At 47.6% G+C, this 21,103-nt stretch overlaps 1 protein-coding gene across 2 annotated transcripts in view; it reads right to left on the bottom strand.

Annotated features, from left to right (window-relative positions):
* Positions 1-21,103, bottom strand: part of TECPR2 (tectonin beta-propeller repeat containing 2) — a 103,333-nt gene that overhangs the window by 47,852 nt on the left and 34,378 nt on the right. The window contains exons 6-11 of one of the 2 annotated variants that reach the window (XM_026012625.2): positions 13,573-13,885; positions 11,763-11,895; positions 7,957-8,271; positions 5,954-6,951; positions 3,764-3,947; positions 1,672-1,845 (exon numbers count right to left, since the gene is read on the bottom strand). In XM_026012625.2, the coding sequence (XP_025868410.1) occupies positions 1,672-1,845; positions 3,764-3,947; positions 5,954-6,951; positions 7,957-8,271; positions 11,763-11,895; positions 13,573-13,885 (2,117 nt within the window). The remainder of the gene's footprint in view (positions 1-1,671; positions 1,846-3,763; positions 3,948-5,953; positions 6,952-7,956; positions 8,272-11,762; positions 11,896-13,572; positions 13,886-21,103) is intronic. The other variant, XM_026012627.2, reaches the window with a different exon arrangement.

Below are 21,103 nucleotides of genomic sequence, written 5' to 3'. Positions count from 1 at the left end.
GAGGGAATAACAATTCAGAATCCTCTGGTATCCCAAAGCAGCTTAAGATGTTCTGGAAGAACAAGAAATCCCAGGGCAGAGAGCAGCCAGCCCTGAGCCAAGAGAGCCCAGGCGAGAGCTGCACTGTTCAGAGATGCCCTCTATCTCTGTGCCCCTCAGAGGCTCAGGGTGAGCAGAGCTGCCGTAGAAGCTGCGGGCAAGGCAGGGATCTGAGGCCTCCAGGCATCCTCCACAAGCAGCTCCGACAAAGCAGCTTCCCTCTCCCGCTCCTACCTGGTTTTGGGGGTGGTTCCCTAGATGAAAGGCAAGGTTCATCCTACAGTAAGGCTATGGCAGGGCCAGAGCTCAGCGTCCCTGGCTCCTCATCTAGGGCTCTTTCTCCCACCTCCTTGCAGCCTGTCTACAGCTTGAAGGTGCCTGGGGAAGCTGGCGGAATGGCCGTTACCTTAAACCTTACCCTCTGTGGCATTAGCTGCAACTGTAGTTCTCAATGCTCAGATGTGCCCCGTGCCTGCTCACAGAAGTACCCTATGGTACCACATCCTTGGCTGTATTCTTCACCTTCAACCAAGGGGAGTCACCTGTGGGCTTCTCATGCTACAAATTGCCAGGCCAGCCGGGGAGACTAACACAGTAGGTCTTGGAGCTACTAGTTAACAGGGCACCCGCTCCTCAACCCTAGGCCAGAAGCACTCTGCCTCCTCACCAGGAACAAAACTCAAATGCCTTTTTGGATATGCATCTGCCTTTCCAGAGCTATTCCCACTTGAAGGGAGAGAGCAGAGCAGGCACATGGCCCAGGAGCTGGCGAGGCTGGCCACCAGGGCTCAAGCAGTGGCTTCTAGGAGATGCTGGCCCTCCCACACGTGAGAAAGAGCCAGCTGTGCAAAGACGTTCAATCTCAGGGAATCATCCCTGGCTGACAGTTCATAACAGAGATTAAAACATTCTCTCCACATCAGCGATATTAAATGGTTAGAAGATTGATCTTTACGTAAATCCAATATGGCCTCTTAACCGAAAAAGAGCTCCCGCCATACCCGTTCCAGGTGCTGATAAATCACATTGCCTTTGGAAATTCATATCCCATTTTGCTGAGAGTACATAAACACTCTCATTACAGTTTATTTTATTTTATTTTATTTTATTTTTTTGCAGTTTATTTTTAATAAACAAGTCCCACTGAGTCTCCTTCAGCAGTGGAAGGTTCCCCTCAGGGTAGTTTATTAGGTCGAGTTGAGCTGCTCCTTAGGTCAAATGATTTCTTGTTGTTTCTCCCTGATCCATATGTAAGTATACAGAAGCAGGACTTTGACCTGGCTGAAAAAAATCCAGTCATAACCTAAAGGGAAACATTCTAATGTCATTTCCCTGTTATTCTTATCCCCTAACATCCGACACTGCAGCATAAGTGACAGGCAACGGCTAGCCATAAGGAGAGTGAAAATCTGTTTCTGTAGCTCACCAAATAATCCTATGAAGTCTTGCCCTAAACTTGTTCTGGGCTGAATGTGAGTCAGTAGGAGGAACTGCTTATATATTCCAATGACAAATACTTTCTTTCTGGAAGTGTTTAATTTAAATTGATTTCCAGCCCCTCAGTCACTGCGATGGCTCTAAGCAGATCACTAACAAAGCGATTATCCCCAGGCCAACGAGTGCTAGAGTTACCTGTCTGCAGGTATAGGTCTCCGTTTGTCCTGATGATCCACGCCGTGTCGTCGCTCAGGGCCACAAACACCGCCTGGGGCAGGGCCTCATACCAGTGCCGCTTCCCCTTGATGGTCACTTTTCCACAAGCAAAAGCTCGGTTAGATTTCTGTTCAATCTTCCACAGAAGGGCTCCTGTAGAAGTAAAACTTCTCTTCACTCTCCCAACAAATACTGAGAATTACTTACACAAAAGCTTTCATTCTGGCTTTCTACCCCAAGTGAGGAAAGAGCCTACAGCGCCAAAAAGCCCTATGCCCCTGGCTACCACCCACCAGCTGTGTGGCTTTGGGTGTCAAATCACCTACTGTATCCATGCCTTACTTCCTTATTTGTATCTTACAGGGCCACTAGGAAGACTGGAGGTGAGAACAGATTAGTGACACGGTACACGGAGCCTTACAGGGACAATGGCAGTGCCGACGCATTACATTGAGAGACACATAACTGGTGGCTAAAAAGAGCTAAAAAGTCCTATAGGGATTCAGGGGGGGTCACTTCTGGACCAAGTGAGGGATAAGATGCGTGGAAAAGGAGGCATTTGATCTGGGCTGTCCTTCTTTACTCAGAAAGGGATTCTGATAAACAGAGATGAAGAAGGGGAGGGAAGGAAGGTGTCCTATGTAGATGAAGGGTGTGACACAGGCCAGGCGGCCATGTGTAAGAAACCACTAGTGAATCACCAAGAATGCAGCCAGGCTGGACTAGAGGGTCTGACATGAAGAGCTGGGGTAAGAGGAGAAAAGCAAGACCAATGGTGAAGGCTGAAGCACACCCTGAATGCCATGGGGGCTCTGGTGCCCTCTCATGATGTGGGCACTGCAGGACAACTCAGCCAGGTACACTGATCTGATAGAGACAGAATTCCGACTAGATCAACAAGGGCTGGAAAGTTTTGGAAACACAAAGTAATCAATAGAATCAGGACAGGACCAAAGTTTCTAAATGGCTGGGGAGATGAACCCAGAAGTAAATGACAGAGAAAAAATTAAAACGCACAATTATATAACGCCAGCTAACGAAGCAGACTATGATCACAGCCACTCTCTATAGAAAAATATTTTCAAACCAGCAAGGAGATAAAACAACCTTGAACAAACTAGTATTTTAAATAGTGACAAAGACCAGGAAGAGTTCAAGGAAATCCATCTGAAACAGTAAAATTACAGGGGATGAGTCTAAGGCCACAGAGTATGCTTTGCCTGACTTCTACTCCAGTGTCCTATCAATCAGTTACCATGAGGCAAATATACATAAATACTTCTAGTCTACCTACCCACCCCTCAATGGGTGAACTAGCCAAATTATTCTGGACAGGGACCGGAGGTACAGGCTGAAAGTCTAGTAGAACCTCGTTCAGGAAATGTCTGTTCCAGCTCACTAAAAATGATTAGCTTGACCATGGCTTGCAAGAACGAATGCATTTTTCTTTTATACTCAGAGAGTAAATTATTCAGCCAAAGCATACATATTGCTCATTAAAGATAATTTCTAGAAAGGAAACCAAATAATCTGAACATATCCAACGTATCCATAGGTCCATCTTCATTAGTTCAGTTGCTTTAAAGCAATTCTAAGAAACAGGAACATGGGGGTGCCTGGGTGGCTCAGTCGGTTAAGTGTCCAACTTTTGATTTTGGCTTGTGGTTTTAAGATTGAGCCCTGTGTCAGGCTACATGCTGGGCCTGGAGCCTGCGGAAGATTCTCTCTTCCCCTCGCCCCGTAAAAAAAAGAAATAGGAACACATTTTTATAAGGGACTGATATGTTAATATAGCTTTTACAAAAAAACCCTCAAAATTCAAGCTATTTGCATAGGTTATAAAAACATGTTTGTGTTACCATTGCAATAAATAAGAAAACAACGATTCAAACTAAACATTCACTTATTGGACATTTGTTAACTGATGTCAAAGGAAGCAACCCTATTATTTGGAGAAAACCCCCCAAACGTGCAGGGATAGGCCCACATGGCGCATGGATGGAGCTTTGGCAGGGCCTGCTGTGTGCCAGGCCAGCTACGCTCGCAGGAGCAGGGAGCTGGGGAGGCCAACCTGAGGGTGAGACCGCCACCTGCTGGACGGCGTCCTCAAACTTCTGCCAGCGTAGCCCAGCGCCCGGCAGAGCGCTGCAGAACAGGCCACCTTTGTAGTCCAGGCACCAAATGTACTTCTCGGAGACAGCCAAGCTGAGTATGCCGTAGCCAGGACCAGAGTATCCCATCCAGCTTTCTGCAAACTAACAAGGACAGAGCCTGGTGAGTCCTGTAGCAGAGCACACAGCTGCACTGTCGTTCTGTCATCCACGAGGAAAGTATGCAGGATAGAATTCACGTCACAGAGCTGACGATCTCTGAGAAAACACGCAGGGACCTTCTACCTTTGGACCATGCTCTAAGGGAAGCGTTCTGAAATGGGAGCTGTTGTGCCCCGCTAGGACCCCAGAGGATGCCCAGGCAACGCTCTGTCATGTCAAAACACTCTTCCTGATGCAATGCTTATGTTAAAATGACCTAGCTTTACACATGCGTACTGCACTTTACACAGCGTGCATACGGATCAGTGATTTGTGCATCAGATCCTTACAGAATCAGTAGGAGAAGCGGCACTACCGCCATCTCTGCGTCTTCACCCTCAGAGGGAAGTTCCCAGTCATTGCACACAGGGCACATCATGAAGCCGATGGAAATCTGGCCAAGATACTCAGCCTGGCTGAACCTTATAAACTGATGCTTTGTTGCACCGATTCTTTAAAAAAATCAAATCTGAATGAAGTCGATGTAGTTTAAGAGTTTTCTGAAACTGCAGAAGAAATCAATGTACTTGTACAATCACCCAAATACAGAAGTTCGCTGCTTCACAGGGAATGGTGCCCGCCCCGTCTCAATACAGCCCTGTTCCCCATGATGAGTCTTCCCCCCACCCCTTCTCATCTTCCCCTCTCTCCTCCTTCTCTCCACCCCTCCACAAATGCCACAAAATCTCTTGGCTTTCCAGCCACTGGAAGGGGAGGAGGGAGGAACCATGAGGAAGTCCAAGGGCCAGGCTCAATCTCACTGGGGGTGGGGGGTTTCTAAAGTTCTGGCCTAGAATTCCAATAGCCTGCCCCCACAACACATCAACGCATGTCTGCCTGTCTAGTGCCACCCCTGGGCAGGCGCCCTCTCTGGGCTTCCCAAACCCTGGATTTTGCTCACCACCATCGGCAGTCTTGCTCAACTGAGGCCACTGGCATACATGCCTGACTCCTCCTTGAGACTCTGAGATCCTGACTGGCTATCCAGGCCCTGCAGCGCCCAGCACCAAACACAGAGCCTGGCAGCCAAAGGCACTCAAGAAAGGACGAGCACAGGCAAGACTGAGTAGAAAATATAACCTTTGGCATTTGTCTCAAAACAAGTAAGCAGTACCTTTCACTGTCAAGGCAGGACAGCAAAGAGGCTGAGAGAGGGCCCTGGGGCCAGCCTTTCATCTGCTATGTGAATTGTGCAAGCCATTTAACCACATCTCGGTTTCCTCCTCTGTAAAACGGGGACCACAGCAGTACCCACTTCATGGTTTAGTTTTTAGAAAAGCTAATGAGTTGAACTTGCAAAGTGCTTAGCATGGTGCCTGGCACATGGCAAAAGCTGCCCAAATGATATGCATCATTAGCACCGAGAGAATTCAGTGGCAGAGAATTCAGCCAAAATGAATTCAAGAATTCATTTTGGCAAAATACACGTAAATAAAATACACGTAAGTTTACACTTACGTAAAAATACGTACACGTAAATAAAATACACGTAAGTTTACACTTACGTAAAAATACGTACACGTAAATAAAATACACGTAAATAAAATACACGTAAGTTTACACTCATAATCCATACCTCACAATAACTTAGAAAAAGTTATAATTTGGTTTGAAACCAAATACACTGAATAATAACCTGCTAAGAAATGTAAACACTGGGCAGCCCCGGTGGCTCAGTGGTTTAGCGCTGCCTTCAGCCTGGAGTGTGATCCTGGAGGCCCGGGATCGAGTCCCATGTCTGGCTCCCTACAGGGAGCCTGCTTCTCCCTCTGCCTGTGTCTCTGCCTCTCTCTCTGTGTCTCTTATGAATAAATAAATAAAATCTTAAAAAAAAAAAAGAAATTTAAACATTTAAAAAATCTTTTAATGTAAAATGACCAAGAATAACCATCCTTAATGGCATGGGTTGGGTGAACCCTCAGGAAACTGGACGCCCCAAACCTACCTACCTGATCTGATTTTAGCAGCCCAGTGTCATCTGTGCCAGGCTGGCTCAGGTCCTGCAGGGAGCGACTACCACCAAGCTCCGTCACACTTGTCTCCGAGGAAGAGGAAGGCAATCCGTGGGCATAGATGTCCTCCTCGTCACTGGATGTCAACACCTGGTCCCGTGAAGGCTGCTCATGCCGAGGCTCACGGGTGTGAACCGCCAAGGCAGAGACCGGGGGTGTCAGCCGTCCTCCCACAGTCCCCAAGTCACATTCCGGAGCAATCACTTCCTTTAGGCCTGTGTCACTGTCGGTGACAGCATGCCAGGGAGTTGAGCCAAGGTGGCCAGGGCCCCCCATGTGCGTGAGGAAGCCCTGCTCCTTGCTGGGCTCCTCGGCACTGCCTTCGTCAGCGCTGGTTGCCGGCAGCCGCTGCTCGGCATGGGAGGCCCAGCTGAGGCTGGAAGGCACTGGGGGTGAGTTCGGGAAGGGGGCTTCGGAGAAAGTGCTTTGGGAGTCATCAGGTTCCATGTCCCCCACTTCCCGGGCCTCAGCACAGCTGTCCTGTTCTTGACAGGGTGACTGTCTGCTACTTGGTCCGTCGTCTGCGGGACAAGACTCCTCTCTAAGTTCTGTAACATCACTGCCTTCCATGGCTTCCCGTAGCTCCAAGAGCGAAGTCCACACTCCGCTGTGTGGCTCTGTCTCGCCTGCACGGTTACATGGTAGGATTCCCGGTCTATCTCCATTCCCTTCATTCAGTACATCAGGGGCAGGGGCAGGTACCTCCAGGACACTGAATGCTTCGGGGTCAAGATTTTCCTGCAGGACACCATTCACCTCCCCACTGAGGTTACTGTCCCGGTCAGGAGACTCTGTGCTCGACCGATCCACGATGCTGCCCAAACTTGATGTCATAGACAGCAGGTCTGTGTTCAAGGACTGGGGACTGTCACCTGGGAACTCATAGCAGGGGGTCGATTCAAGGGAACTGTGGCAGGTGCTCCTGCTTCCACCTTCTAATTTAAAATAAGAATGTTTAAAATGAGGTGTGACTCTACATAAATAGTAAGACTAAAAAAATTTTGGCTCAAGAGAAAATATATTTTAAATGAAGGATATTTAAGTGGTGAAGAATAAATTTCTCAAGTACGAATTATCCCAATGCAAAGGTGTTTTAAATGGACAGAAACATCATGATGAGACACACTGATGGGCTCTGAGGTCTCACTCAAGAAATGTTAATGGAAGAAAACAAAGGAATGGATGGACTGCAGACTTTAAAATTATTATAATGCTTAGCAATCTGATAAGTATGTGTAGCTAGAGAGGTCTATCAGGAACCAAGGAGTCAAAAGTTAAACCATTTCTGTTAAATCCCACGTTCAGTAACCTATCCGACACTAAATATAAAATGGATCCATCTAGGCACCAGCATGAGTTTTTAATTTCCACGACTTTCCATTCAGGCTCAGAGTCTCTGGCCTCATACATGGTTATACAGGAATAAATCAAAATTTTTATTTAAATATTGAGAATGTAAAACCCAGACCCATGAAGCAGAGTGGTAAGCACACAGGTTATATTATTTAAACCTCACAAAAGTACTTAGTTGTGCGCAGTACTCTTTTTCAATGTAAGAAATATTTCACAGTAAAACTCCTTTGAGGAGGGACACCTGGGTGGCTCAGCAGTTGAGCATCTGCCTTTGGTTCAGGGTATGATCCCAGAGTGCCAGGATAGAGTCCCAGGATAGAGTCCCGCATCAGGCTCCCCGCAGGGAGCCTGCCTCTCCCTCTGCCTGTGTCTCTGCCTCACTGTGTCTCTCATGAATAAATAAATAAAATCTTTAAAAAACAAAACCAAAAAGTCCTTTGAGGAAAGAAGACACTTGTTTTCTGAAGGCCTTCTCTGCTTCTCACTGAACAGGCAAGTGCTCATGCAGTGAAAGCCGCCCTCCCAAAGAGTATGCAAGACCAACCCTAAGGAAGCAGGAGTCAGGGTGTGCCATGCTACACAAGTACCTGTCTTCTTCTTCCTCCTCTTTTTCACTTTCAGAGGCTTCACAACAAGCTCCTGGTCAAAGTCTTCTGAGCTAATCACACTGAATCTCTGTGAGGTGGACTGGCCGCCCCTCCCCAGCTCTAGAGCTGCCTGAAGCCCAGAGCCGCTGTCAGTGGAGTTGAGGGAGCTGCTCCTGCTCCTCGGCTCGCTGGCCACGGAACTGGCCACAGAGGAGCCCCTGAGCCTTGTCTCAGACCCTGGAGCTCCCGACGGCTTCTCTGCACGCTGTCCAAGGGCCTGCTCTGTGCATCCTGGCGTCTCCAGACCATCTCGCACTGAGAAAGAAGGGTGGAGTTTTACTGCTGCTTATCCGGGAAAGTTGACATGCCCTTACTCAGGTTTGCTAACCATAAACACCAGCCTGCTAAATTTGGAGACTGGCGAAACTAAAAGAATCACACAAAACACTCCAATGGATGGTTTTTTGATCCAGGAAGCTCACACACCAAAATCAGGAAAATGACTGGCCATGGCTATTTTCTGTAAATGGCTCGGTAGGAAGGGGAGTACTAAGTATACAGCATTTCTCACATCAATTCACAAAGAATTCCTAAAGGAGAGAAAGTACCTGTTTCTAAGAAAAGGGCTTAGTGATATCCCCTACTTAGACCATGCCTTAAATATAACAGTCCTCAAAAGGCACTTGAAAAATATATGTGTACCTGTATTTCTTGAAGTTTAAGGAGAGAAAGGGAATGTTCCACTAGAACAAACCCAGGACAGAGAAGCACGTTAATGAAGTTAGTGTCCAGTGCGATCAGAGAGCAGTGGAACGATCTGGCAGTGGAGGGTGAAGTCACCATGCTCGGTGCCCCAGGACTGAGAGTTTCAGCAAGTTTCTCACTTTCATGGACTCGTCCTTCTCCACACACCACCACAAGGTCACATGGCCAGAACGGTTCCAGTCATCCAACCCTCCACACAGGCCTGTGGACCACTCTGATCCACTCAGCCACCCTCCTGTTGCCAAGGATCCACCAGGAGCAGACTCCAGGCTGTGGTGCGCACAACTGGGGACTTATGGGCAGGATTCTGCTCTGAGTGAAGCCTGGCCAGGGAAGCGCCTTGTCAAAGATCACATGAGTTGATGGGAGGTCTTGGTCTAGAGCTGTCCTGTCCGATACAGCAGCCACTGTCCCACGTAGCTATTTAAATTCAAAATCAAATACAATCTAAAATTCAGCTGCACTCCCCACATTTTAAGTGCTCCGCAGCCACAGGAGGGTGGTGGCCAGCTACTGGGCAGTGCAGATACAGGCCGTTTCACCCCTGCAGAGAAGTCCCAACGGACAGCAGCAGTCTAGAGCTTACGTCTCCCCTGTAAGCCACACTGCCCCTAACCACACTGTGCAGGTGCCAGCTCATAAAACTCAAGAGTCAGAGCTTATTCACTTTCCACAAAAATTATACACTGGAATGACAGTTATCCTGACTTACCTCTGACTTTAGAAGTCATTCACTCCCTGACCCACCCCCCTCCCTGCCATCTCGTAACAGACTAAATTTGGGGCCAAGGTAGCCCTTATGACATTTTCACCTTTTCAAGTCCTAAATACCTGGCTAATGAGAGACTACCTGGGATACTTTCCTACCAGCTACACTTATATTCTAACATTACACAAAGACAAAAGGCTTCAGTAATGCTTCGTGGGCCCAGGAGTCTGCAGCCTGGAGCTCCTCTTCCTCGCCTTGCTCTCTGCTCTGGAAGGCCTTGGGTCCAGGACCTCTACTCCCTTTCCTGCAGTGACTCAGACACTAGCTAGTGCTGTTGAGAGCAGAAGCAACAGCAGAGATGCCCCCAGGGCCAAGACAACCCAAGCCCATGGTGACAGCAAACAGTCCACACTTCTGACCAATGTAGCAGGGCAGGAGCAACATTGGCTGAAGCAGAAATCAGAAGACAGGGTTGGTTGATTTGGGACTTGTCACCCCTCATCCTTGATTTTCTAATCTGTGAAATAGGGACACCATAGATTAATAAATATTCAGGGTTTTTTTTTTTTAAGATTTTATTTATTTATTTGAGAGCAAGAGATCACAAGCAGGGGAAATGGCAGAAGGAGAAGTAGGGTCCCCACAGAGCAGGGAGCTGATATGGGGCTTGATCCCAAGACCCTGGAACCATGACCTGAGCTAATGGCAGATGCTTAAACTGACTGAGGCACCCAGGCACCTGTCACTCAGGGGTTCTATGTGTCATGTGTTATGCAGGGCCACAACACTGAGTTATGAGATCCTTGCAACCAAGAAGTTTACTGTGTGAGGTAAGGTACATGGTAAGTAAATGGCTCCACAGTTACAATGGGGTAGGAGGAGAGGCCCCTGGGAAATCAAGTGAAGACAGGGAGACAGGTTGGCTTAACTAAAGCACTCAGGAAAAGTATCAGAGATACAGAAATACCTGAATTGGGTACTAAATAATGAGCAGGGAGAGAACAGAGGGCAGCATCCCGACAAAGGCAAGCCACGTTTGGGAGGACCACAAACCTAGCGCTCAGACCCACCTATGGCACTGGGGTGACAGGTGGTGGCAGGAGCCTGGAGAGAGCTGGCAGCAGCCGGAGGGGGGCCCTGCATGCCACCTCAGACGTGGTGGCAAGAGGAGTGCAGTGAGCAGGGTGGGGACAAGGCCTGGGGAAAGGCAGCGGCGGGGCTACCTGTCTCATGTTTCCCACAGGCTTGTCATCAGCATCAAACAAGATGCCTGTGAAACTGCTCTGTGAACTCCAGAGGCCACACAAGTGAGGGGGCTCTGGGGCCACAAAGATGTCCCTGGTGTGCCACTTGCAGCCCCCAGCGGTAATGTCTTTGTACCTCACCACATCTTCTAAAGCCCGTCTCATCTATAGAACCAGCACCTTCCATTTAGGATTTTATAAGGTCGTGCTTAGTAGTCTCTGGAATATAAAACAAAGTGAGTGACAGAGAGTAGAAGAGGGACAGAAAAGGGGAGAAGCAGGGGCCCACATGGCTGTTGTCATCATCAGGAACAAGTTCATGATGAGCCTCAAGTATACAAAGGACCGTGGATGTGTGCATGAGAACATGTATTAAAAGTCTCTGCTCACTAGAATCTGGGCTTGTATGAATTATTTTTAAAAGTCAAAAGCACTGAGAATAATCAATGCTATAGGAAGAACTGTGTTAAAGGTAAAAGATAGGTCCCAGATAACAGATTTTAATGTTCTAAAAGCTTGGCAAATCTATCTTCTGACGTATTAATCCCACATGTGGTCTCAGAGTACCAGAGATCAGTCACGTGGGTGCTGGGTTCTTCTCCCTTCTTGTCCAGCCACCCCATCTTCCAGACCCATGGAACCACTCTACCAAATGTGAGGCTGTCTTACATGAGCCTTAAAGTCTGTCAGCTTCAAGAAAAGTATTGTAAATGTTATTATAAGAATTACAGTGGGGGGGGGGGTGCCTGGGTGGCCCAGTCGGTTAAGCATCCGACTCCTGGTTTCAGCTCCATGATCTCAGGGTTGTGGGATTGAGCCCTGCATCAGGTTCTATGCTGGGCATGGAGCCTGCTTAAGATTCTCTCTCTCTCTCTCTCCCTCTGCCCTTCCCACTACTCACACACGTGCTCTTTCTAAAACAAAAAATAGTAACAAAAAAATCTTAAAAAAAAAAAAAAATAGGAAACTCTCCAAATACTTCCTTGTTTAGATAATGCTCCAGTCATTTAACTAGCAAAGTAATGGTAAGGTTTATAAATTATAAAGTACAATTACATATACAAGTATATCTTATCACAAATACAAACCTATTGATGGTAGTCCTTCGGGTCTGCTTGAAATTCTTATAATGTTCCGATCTCCCTTTAAGAAAAATATTTCATTTTCTGTGCAGGAAACAGACACGATATCACCTGATCCTTCCAAACCAGCAATTGTGGCCTGCCCAAAAAAAGAAAAAAAGAAAAAGAAAAATCACACAAACAGGCAATAGTAAGAGTTGAAAGCATACAAACATGTGCAAGAATCCAAACGAGTCAAACAACTATGCTTTGTTATGCCCACTTCCTGAAACTTCTTAAGAGTCATCAACACAGGGGCACTGGGTAGCTCAGTGGCTGAATGTCTGCTTTCAGCTCAGGTCATGATCCCAGGGTCCTGGGATCTAGTCCCACATTGGGCTCTCCAAAGGGAGCCTGCTTAGAGAAGCAGACTATGTCTGCTATGTCTTAGAGAAGTCTGCCTGTGTCTTTGCCTCTGTGTGTCTCTCATGAATAAATAAATAAAGTCTTTAAAAAAATAAACTCATCAACACAAAGGCAGGGAGTTTCTGATAGGTGCATGAGCTGGAGTCATAAAATTTACCAGTAGATTCATGAAACTGAACAGGTGAGCAGCTCACCGCACCTCTCAGTTGCTGGGAACCAGGTCCCACCTGGTGCCCCTCCAACCCCCAGAATATGGAGCTCATCCTCCTCAGCAGGACCTGCCCATCAGCTTCACACAACTGCCTTGCTCTGTGCTTCAGGTGCCCTGAGCGCAGCAGCCTTGGTCCTCTGTGATGCCATGGCTCTGCTCCAATTCCTTTCCTGACTCAGTCACTGGAAGAGTTCCAACTCGATTCAGGTACCATCCTCCTCAGGAAATGGTCCCTAGAGAGCACAGCCTCAGTGGCACTTGCCCAGGACTCGTCACAGCTCACAGCGCTTTGTACAAATGCCCACAGGGAATGCCGCACCTGGGCTGGAGTGATGTGCTGACTGGTCTGGACCCCTATGTGCGCACTCCTGTGGGAGAGATGAGTGTGCACTGCCATTCATGGCTCTGAATGAATGAATGGACGGAGGGAGGGGTCCCTTAACGTCACCTGAAAACAAGACATCCAGAGCCTGAATGATTTTTAAATATTCTCTTTTCAGCCAACTGTGCAAACAAGAGGCAGTTCACTGTAGAGAGAAAAAGGGTCTAAATTTTGTTAATTTTTAAATAATCCTGATGAACAGCTAGAAACATGACATTGGTTTGAAAGCTGCCAATCATGTTGCCATGCCCACCCTGAAGGAAGCCACAACCTCTGCACATGGACAGCTCCTTTGTCTCATGAAATTAATTATACCTGTTGGAGAAAGCGCTGGTGGTAAGGGCTCAGAAGAAAGGAACTAATGTACAAGCACCAAACATTTCAACTCCACTACCTACTAAGTGCGTATCAAATTCAAAGAGTACCCAGAGAAAGAAGAAAATTTAAGCTGTCTATAAGTGGAGAAGAATACAAAAATGCCTTTCAAAGTACTCCTTTAGAAGAGAAACCAGCTCAGGGCTAAAAGGCAGCTTGGTGGCTAGCTCACCCTGCACACCCTGCCCTCAAGCTCCAGGTGAGGAAGCTGTGCCAGGCAGATGAGACTCCTGCTTAGTGTCAGAACAGCAAGAAGGATCTACCAAAACCAAACATTTCTTCAAATCTATAAAATAATCAGACCCTCACTTGATTTCCCTGACTGGCCCAAAGGAAAAAGTAAAGCATTAGAATCAATACTGTTTCCTCTGGTGTTCTGAGAGACAATCTGTAGATAAACACTGTAAAGACACCAAAAGATGTGGAGTGATTACATCACTTACCTGGTTGATGGTGTCTAGAAGGTAAATACTATATTCATTCCAACTCAACACCCAGCCTTCTTGAAAGAAACATGAAACAAGCCCCAGGTGTTTCTCAGGTAAGCTGCAACTTCCCCTGTTGGAGGATTCCAGACGTGGGTACAGTTCAAAAGGCTTGATTCCTCCGGCAAAAACATCTTTTAAGATAAACGTGGCTTGAACAGTCCCATGGATGTCTGCCTTCCATAGTCGGAGCCCAGGCCGTGATGCATACAAGGTTAGATCACTCTGCTTACAAAGTCCTGGTATAAAACAAGCTCCAAATTTCCCAGTGCTGGAAGGAAGGAAGGAAGGAAGGAAAGAAGGAAGGAAGGAAGGAAGGAAGGAAGGGAGGGAGGGAGGGAGGGAGGGAGGGAAAGGAAGGCAAGGAAGGAAAAAAATATGAGCTGATTTAAAGTGACAGTTGCCAACCCTTAATATCAACTATAACAAGAATTTTTTGGATAAGCCTAAACAAGATTGATGTTTCTTCAAGTCCTCTTCTATGGATTGTTCTGTTGTTACTACATAGTCACCTCTCTGTCTCATCCTCCCTGTAGCCCCCCCTGGGAAGTGTGCATCTGCTGAGCACACAGCCTGGTTCATGGTGACCATTACAGTGCTGTACTCAGGGCTTTGTCCCCACCCTCTTGCTCAATCCTCACAGCAGCCCCATGAGGCAAACAGTTCAGCTCCAGTGTCAGAGAAGAGGAAATTGAGGCAGATGACAAATCCAGGTCTCACTATCCTCTCCATGCTCAGAAATTCTATTCCTTCTAACGCTTAATTGCTGTACTCACTCTAGCATCCCAATGAATGAGCGTCATGTCCACAATTGAGTCCAAACCCACCACAGGGACGAGCTTCCCTTCTGGTCCCCAGGCATGGCATTTTTTTCTAGTTTTAAAATTATGAAATACCTAACACAAAAGAATATGTGTTTTATATATATAATACATACTACATACTATACTTTATATATGTGTTTATAGGTATATAAATGTTATGAAGTCTAATAAATGAAATGCACCCCCGGGAACCCATTCCCCAACTTCAGAAATAAATCACCAGCGACACAGTTGATGTTTTCTCCTGCTTCTAAATGTTCCTGCCCCGGGCAGCCCTGGTGGCACAGAGGTTGGGTGCCGCCTGCAGCCTGGGGTGTGATCCTGGGGACCTAGGATCGAGTCCCACATCGGGCTCCCTGCGTGGAGCCTGCTTCTTCCTCTGCCTGTGTCTGTGTGTGTGTGTGTCTATGAATAAATAAATAAAATCTTAAAAAAAAAAAAAAAGTTCCTGCCCCTCTGTTCCCCAGGTGTGACTACCAGACTGAATTTTGTGTTTATTATAATTCCCTTGCTTTTTTTTAATTCCCTTGCTTTTATTGATAGTTTAAGCACATACGTATGTATTCTTAAACACTACATATTTTAGTATTATTTTTTTTTCATTTGTATAAAAATATGATGCTATTCGTATACTTTTGCAGCTTGCTCTCAACATTATATTCCCAATATTTATCTTTACTAATAAAAAAGCTATTGCTCATTCATTTTCACTGCTACATAGTAAGCCACAAATTTTTTTAACTCACAACCCTGTTGATGGGTATTTGAGTTCTTTCTACCTTTTTTTTTTTTTTAAGATTGTATTTATTTATTCATGAGAAGCACAGAGACAGGCAGAGACACAGGCAGAGGGAGAAGCAGGCTCCATGCAGGGAGCACGATGTGGGACTTAACCCCAGGATTCCAGGATCACGCCCTGAGCCAAAGGCAGACGCTCAACCACTGAGCCACCCAGGCAGCCCTATTTCTACTTTGCTCTTTTTAACAATGCTATGAGCATTTTTGCACAGACCTCCTAGCACACGGGTGTAAGAGTCTGTCCAGAATCTTCCAGAGATGGAACTGTTGCACTGCTGGGTAACTGTTAGGTTGCTGAGTTAACATGTTCAGGTTTGAAAGACAACTTCAAACATTTTTTTAAAAGATTTTATTTATTTATTCATGAGAGACACAGAGAGAGGCAGAGACATAGGCAGAGAGAGAGGCAGGCTCCATGCAGGGAGCCCAATGTGGGACTCGATCCCGGGACCCCAGACCATGCCCTGGGCCAAAGGTAGGCACCAAACCGCTGAGTCACTTTTCAGTATGATTATACCAACCTATGCTCCCACCGGCTATCTGAGTTCTTCCCCCGACTCCAAAGGTTTTATTTTTAAGCAATCTCTACACTCAACGTGGGGCTCAAACCCACAACCCCAAGATCAAGAGTCGAATGTTCTTCTGACTGAGCTGGCGTGGCACCCCTCTGAGTTCTTTTTGGTCCCACATCTTTGCCCAATCTCAGTCTCCTACCAGAGCTCAAAGTTTAAGAGTTTCAGTCTACCCTCTCTTCAAACTACATCTCTGATTTCAAACAGTGGAAAGAGTACTCACTAGGGGCGCCTGGGTAGCTCAGAGGTTGAGTGTTTGTCTTCAGCTCAGGTGTGATCCCAGGGTTCTGGGATCGAGTCCCATGTTGGGCTCCCTGCACGGAGCCTGCTTCTCACTCTGCCTATGTCTCTGCCCCTCTCTGTGTCTCTCATGAATAAATAAATAAAATCTTAAAAAGAAAGAAAGTATACTGACTCTACATTGACAGCAGGGCTCAATTTCCAGCCCTGACATTTGCTATGTGCTATGCAACCTTTCTGGATCTCAGTTTCCTAAATCTATAAACCAGGGGTAATCATTCCGGCCCCAAAGGTTAAAGTGAGGATTAAGAGACCCAATCTATGAAGGCACAAAAGCACTCCTGGTGACATTGTAAGTCCCCACAATTGCTCATTGGCCATGCACAGGGCTACAGGTGCTCCCAGCTGGGATCTACCTCTAGTTCCATTCATGTCACCGCTGCTCCTCAGGTGTCCCTCTCCCCTCACCCTCTCTGCCACAGCAACACACCGGCTCCCCTGAGGGGCTGTCTCCAGGGCCCATCCCACACAGTTACACAGATAAAGTTATCTGGATGTTTCTCTGCACATCAGTTATCTCCCTAGGTCCCTCTGGCTCCACAGAAACTGAATCTCTCTGGATACAGCCCAAGGAGGATATCAAATATCAAATTCAGCATTGAAACGAAGATTGTTAGATTAACCAAGAAGGTTCTAATGCTGTAGATCATTCACAGACAACTCTATAATCAGCATCGTGTCTGATTACTGCCTTTGGTGGATTTGTTCTGGAGTCTCTAAATAGATCCCAAGGAATTCTAGCAGGGTATCTTCCTCTTGCCCTTCCTGTCAAATCAATTTTTGTTTGGTGATCCAATTGTTAAATGTTTTCCTTCTATTTATAGGTCCTCTTAAAAATCTCTTGTCACTTCCTCTTTGATTTGTTCACCCTGGGTAACTAAAGCATTCACTTTAACATGTTGTGAGTCCTGGATTGTGTGAGACCGCGGTGCTGCGGGCAACGTGAAAGATTAACAAGATGAGATCCTGGCCCTGTCTGAGAATATACTGGGGCAGAATGAGCGTGTATATGAACCACTGCAAGAGCATCTAGGAGGTACTGTATGGGGCTCAAAGGGCTGCCCGAGGAGTCTGGAGGGCTGTGTCCTGATGGGCAGAAGAGGGCTAGACCCAGGACTACTAGCTGGGTGAGGAGGGGACGGGCACTCGGGGGAAGGACATGCTGAGAGGGTCCTGGTGGGTGGCTAGCTCTACAGAATTGCTGGAACATGTAGCCTGTGAGTCACTGCGGGGTTGGGGGGTGGGGAGCAGCTAAGCTGGGGATAACTTGCTAGAGCAAGGTGCAAATTATCCTAAACCCCTGGCTTGGAGCCATCCACATGCAATATGATTCTGCAGCATTAGCTGATGTCATTCTGAAATGGGCCCTCAAACTCCAACTTTTAAGGTCTAGGTACTGCAGGATTCTAAAATCATAACTAATTTTGGTAAAGGTGACTTCCAGAAGAATCACTAATTACTCTTAAAAATACTTTAATTCCCTTTATGAGCCACATAAATATGAAAGGAGTAGGTAAATTTCTGTTTGGTTTTTTTTTTAAGATTTTATTTTGAAGTAATCTCTACCCCCAGTGGGGAGCTCAAACTCACAACCCTGAGATCAAGAATGGCATGTTCCATCGCCAGGCAGCACTCTGAAAGGGATGTTTTCTACTGTGATATATAATCTGTTGGTGCCATAGACCTGAAATGCTGAGCGTGAACAGAGAGCCCGCTGCACCTGTCCCTTCGGCTCTCCACTGAAGGAAGACTCTGCTCCTGTCCACAGCAGACTGTTCTATCCTCTATCCCGCGCCCACCCCAGGCTTCTGTAGGTCACTGCACCACCACTCCCTGGAGCGCTCGGGCCACGGCCTCTGACTAATCTCTTTCTCTCACACCCCAGAGTCAGTATGTCAGCAAACCTGACAGCTCTGCCCTCCAAGCATTCCCACCACCCTGCCCTGGTGTAAGTCCCTGGCTGGCCCCTCTGAGCTGCCACTCTTGCCCCCTCCAAAAAGCAGCAAGGGTGACTTGACCTGGTTAAAGCCTCTCACAACTGCTGACATGCTAGAATGAAGCAGCCCCCGACAAGGCCCACAAAGCTTCCAGGATGGGGTCCTGTCCTCGCCCCTCTTCTCCTCCACACACACATGGCCTCGTTGTTCCTTTAAAACTCAAACACTTGGGACATGTACTGCTTCTGCCTTAAGAGCTTCTCTCCAAGGCCCTCTCATGGTTCCCTCTGCCCTTCCTTCAGGAATCTGCTCTGGTCTCTGCTGTGGAGGAGCTGTCTCTGCCTGCCTATCTAGAGCACACACCTCTGTCCCCTGCTCTCTCCTCTCTAGGCCATATCCTGATTTATTACTACTGAACATTCTAGAACATATTTATTTAATGCTGCTCTCCCCTGTCAGAAATGTGAGCCCCTGAGATTAGAGACTATCTCAGTTCACAGCTGTCTCCTAGAATGGAGAAGGGTGCCTGGCACTCAGCAGAGACTCGGTAAGGATTTCTCAATGTCCCTAGGTAAACTCACCCAATGGCAGGGTCTCAAGGTCGCCTGTATCTCAGGACTTCCAGGCCTGTATATGTCACTCCTCACTGTGACTCCTGCTTGGCTACTACCTAACTTAATATGCCCCAGAGAGAACGGATGTCTAGACCTCAAACCTGGGCTGGCCCCAGTGTGCCCACTGCAGGTAGCTGCTGCAGCCATGAACACAGAAACCTTCTACTCTTTTCTTCCCCTTGCCCCCATATCCAATCCATTATCCAACAACCCCATGTTTTCTATTTTCAGATTACGGCTCCCTCCATCTCACTGGAGGCCACCACCAGGAGCCAGCCTCCGTGCTTGCTCCCAGGATTCCTACAGTACCCTTCTCCCTGAGCCCCTCCTGTCCATCTCCAATTAAGTCTCCACATAGAACCAGGGTGAGCTCTGAAATGTCCCTCATACTGCTGTTCTCCTGTCTAAAGCACTTCAATGTTTTTTTTGTTGTTGTTCTTGTTGTTTTTTTGTTATGGTTAGAATAACTCGGGCAACAGCACATGGTCCCCCAGCCCCCTCCCCCTAAGCTGGCTCAGGCCCTTCTTTCCCATCTCATTTTCTACCAGGGCATCCAACCCACTCCATGTCACCCTGGACCCTTGGGCTACCTGAACATTGCAAACCCTGGCCCAATGCAGGGCCTTTGCATTTGCTGTTCCTTGAGACCAAAATGCTCTTCTATCAGCTCTTCCCATGTTTGAGGCTTCAGCTCAAATATCACATCCCCACAGAAGTCTTTCCAGACCATTCTAGGAGAGCATGCCACTCCCACCCCTAAGGCTTCACTCTGATTGTTTTCTCCACAGCATGCACATTTATCCTGCTTCAGGGCAGAGACCTATCCCCTTGCTCACTGCTGTCCACTGTGCTGCTGCCCCACAGGCACGCACCAAATACCTGTTGAATGAAGCACTGCTTCCAAGGGGGTAGACTCCACAGATGCCCTTTCTGAACCACAATCTCAAATAGCACCAAACAGGAAAATAAGCCTTTAAGACAAAGAGGTGAACAACTTTTCCATTTGCTCTGTTATCACTACTTCTCTAAGGCTCAGTGGAATATATTTCCCTGGGAGAAGGGGGACACATTTGTTTGTGTCTGCAGCCTGGAACAGTGCTGGCACAGCCCAAAAGACCCGAGTAGACATGTGTACCAGGAGGGGCTCATGGAAACCTGCTTAGGTTTCCACACAGGAGGTTGGAAGACCAGGTCTTAAGAGAAAGACTACTGGCTGAGCCACATGAAAAGTAACTGGTTTTTGTTACTTTTTCTGTCTTTATCCTCCACTATCCTTCTAAAAACACACAATGTAGTAAGACACTGATGAAAAGTCAGAACAAAACATCAGACAAGGGGGACACTGGCAGAGGGAAAAGCAAGATATAGATGTGTAGAACCATTACGCCCCAGCTACAAATTCTATTGTGTTTCCCAGGAGCTAACAAGGAGATTACTGCTATAAAAAGGCCAAATTGTTGATGGAATTGAGGGGGTATTCAGCACGGAAAACAGAAGCCAAAGGGAGGCATGACCAGGTCTTTTAATAGCTAAGGGCTGCCATGCTCCGCCCATCTGACCTCCCCTTCTCCAGGCCATCCGTCACCCCCCCAGCTGTCACCACCAGCCTCCGTAGGCCCTCCCTTGTGGGCGCAGCCAACCCATGTCTCTCTCACTGCCAGCTTGCTCTCCACACTCCCCAGCCCACCCACCCTGCCCCACTGATTCTCTGTAGGCAACAGTGCCCCTTTACCAGGGACTTCTCTAAATCCTGCTGCCCAATCTATAAGCCGCTGGCACCCATCCTCTCTTCCTGCCCCCACTTGGCTCTCTGCCCCTCTCTTCTCAGGATGAGGGAGGTGGCCCCACCGCTCTACCTAGCCCCTCCTTACTGACCCAACCTCCACATAAACTGGGCCCCAGAGCTCTACAAGTGTATTTCTGGCAGGGAGGTCACCCATGCGCTCCTGCTGCCTCTTCCCACATGGCTGGCAGGCGACTGGACTTGGCCTATCCCTTCTCTTACTGTCCTTCCAGCTAGCAGGTAAATGGGGGGACAATCTCTTAGCCTGGAAGCCTCCCCCTCCAGACCTTCCCTACTCCTCTTGGCCAGTTCCACATCTTCCTTACCCACTCCCTCAGGAAGTATGCCTTCATCCCCAGGCTAGGTAGAAGCTTGATAGTACGCCGCACATTGCTCCATAGCAGGTAACACAGCTATTAAAAACTTTTTTGCTGAGTTTATTAAGTTTCCATAATGGTAGGCTCCCATCTGCCTTATGTGCCAGCTATCCCCAAGCCTGGCACAGCCCACACAGTGCAGAGGGGTCCCCGATCCTTCCCTGGGGCTGTGGTGGAGGGATGCCCACACAAGAGTGGACCCAAGCAGACCACATCCTGGCACTCAAGGCAGAGAGGTCATGTCTGCAGCTTCCTGCAGTAGTACAAGAGGGACACACTCCTCC

The sequence above is a fragment of the Vulpes vulpes genome, chromosome 6, assembly GCF_048418805.1.
Source record: "Vulpes vulpes isolate BD-2025 chromosome 6, VulVul3, whole genome shotgun sequence".
Lineage (NCBI taxonomy): Eukaryota > Metazoa > Chordata > Mammalia > Carnivora > Canidae > Vulpes > Vulpes vulpes.
The sequence above is the reverse complement of the archived record's forward strand: the minus strand, read 5'-3'. Positions and strand labels throughout refer to the sequence as shown.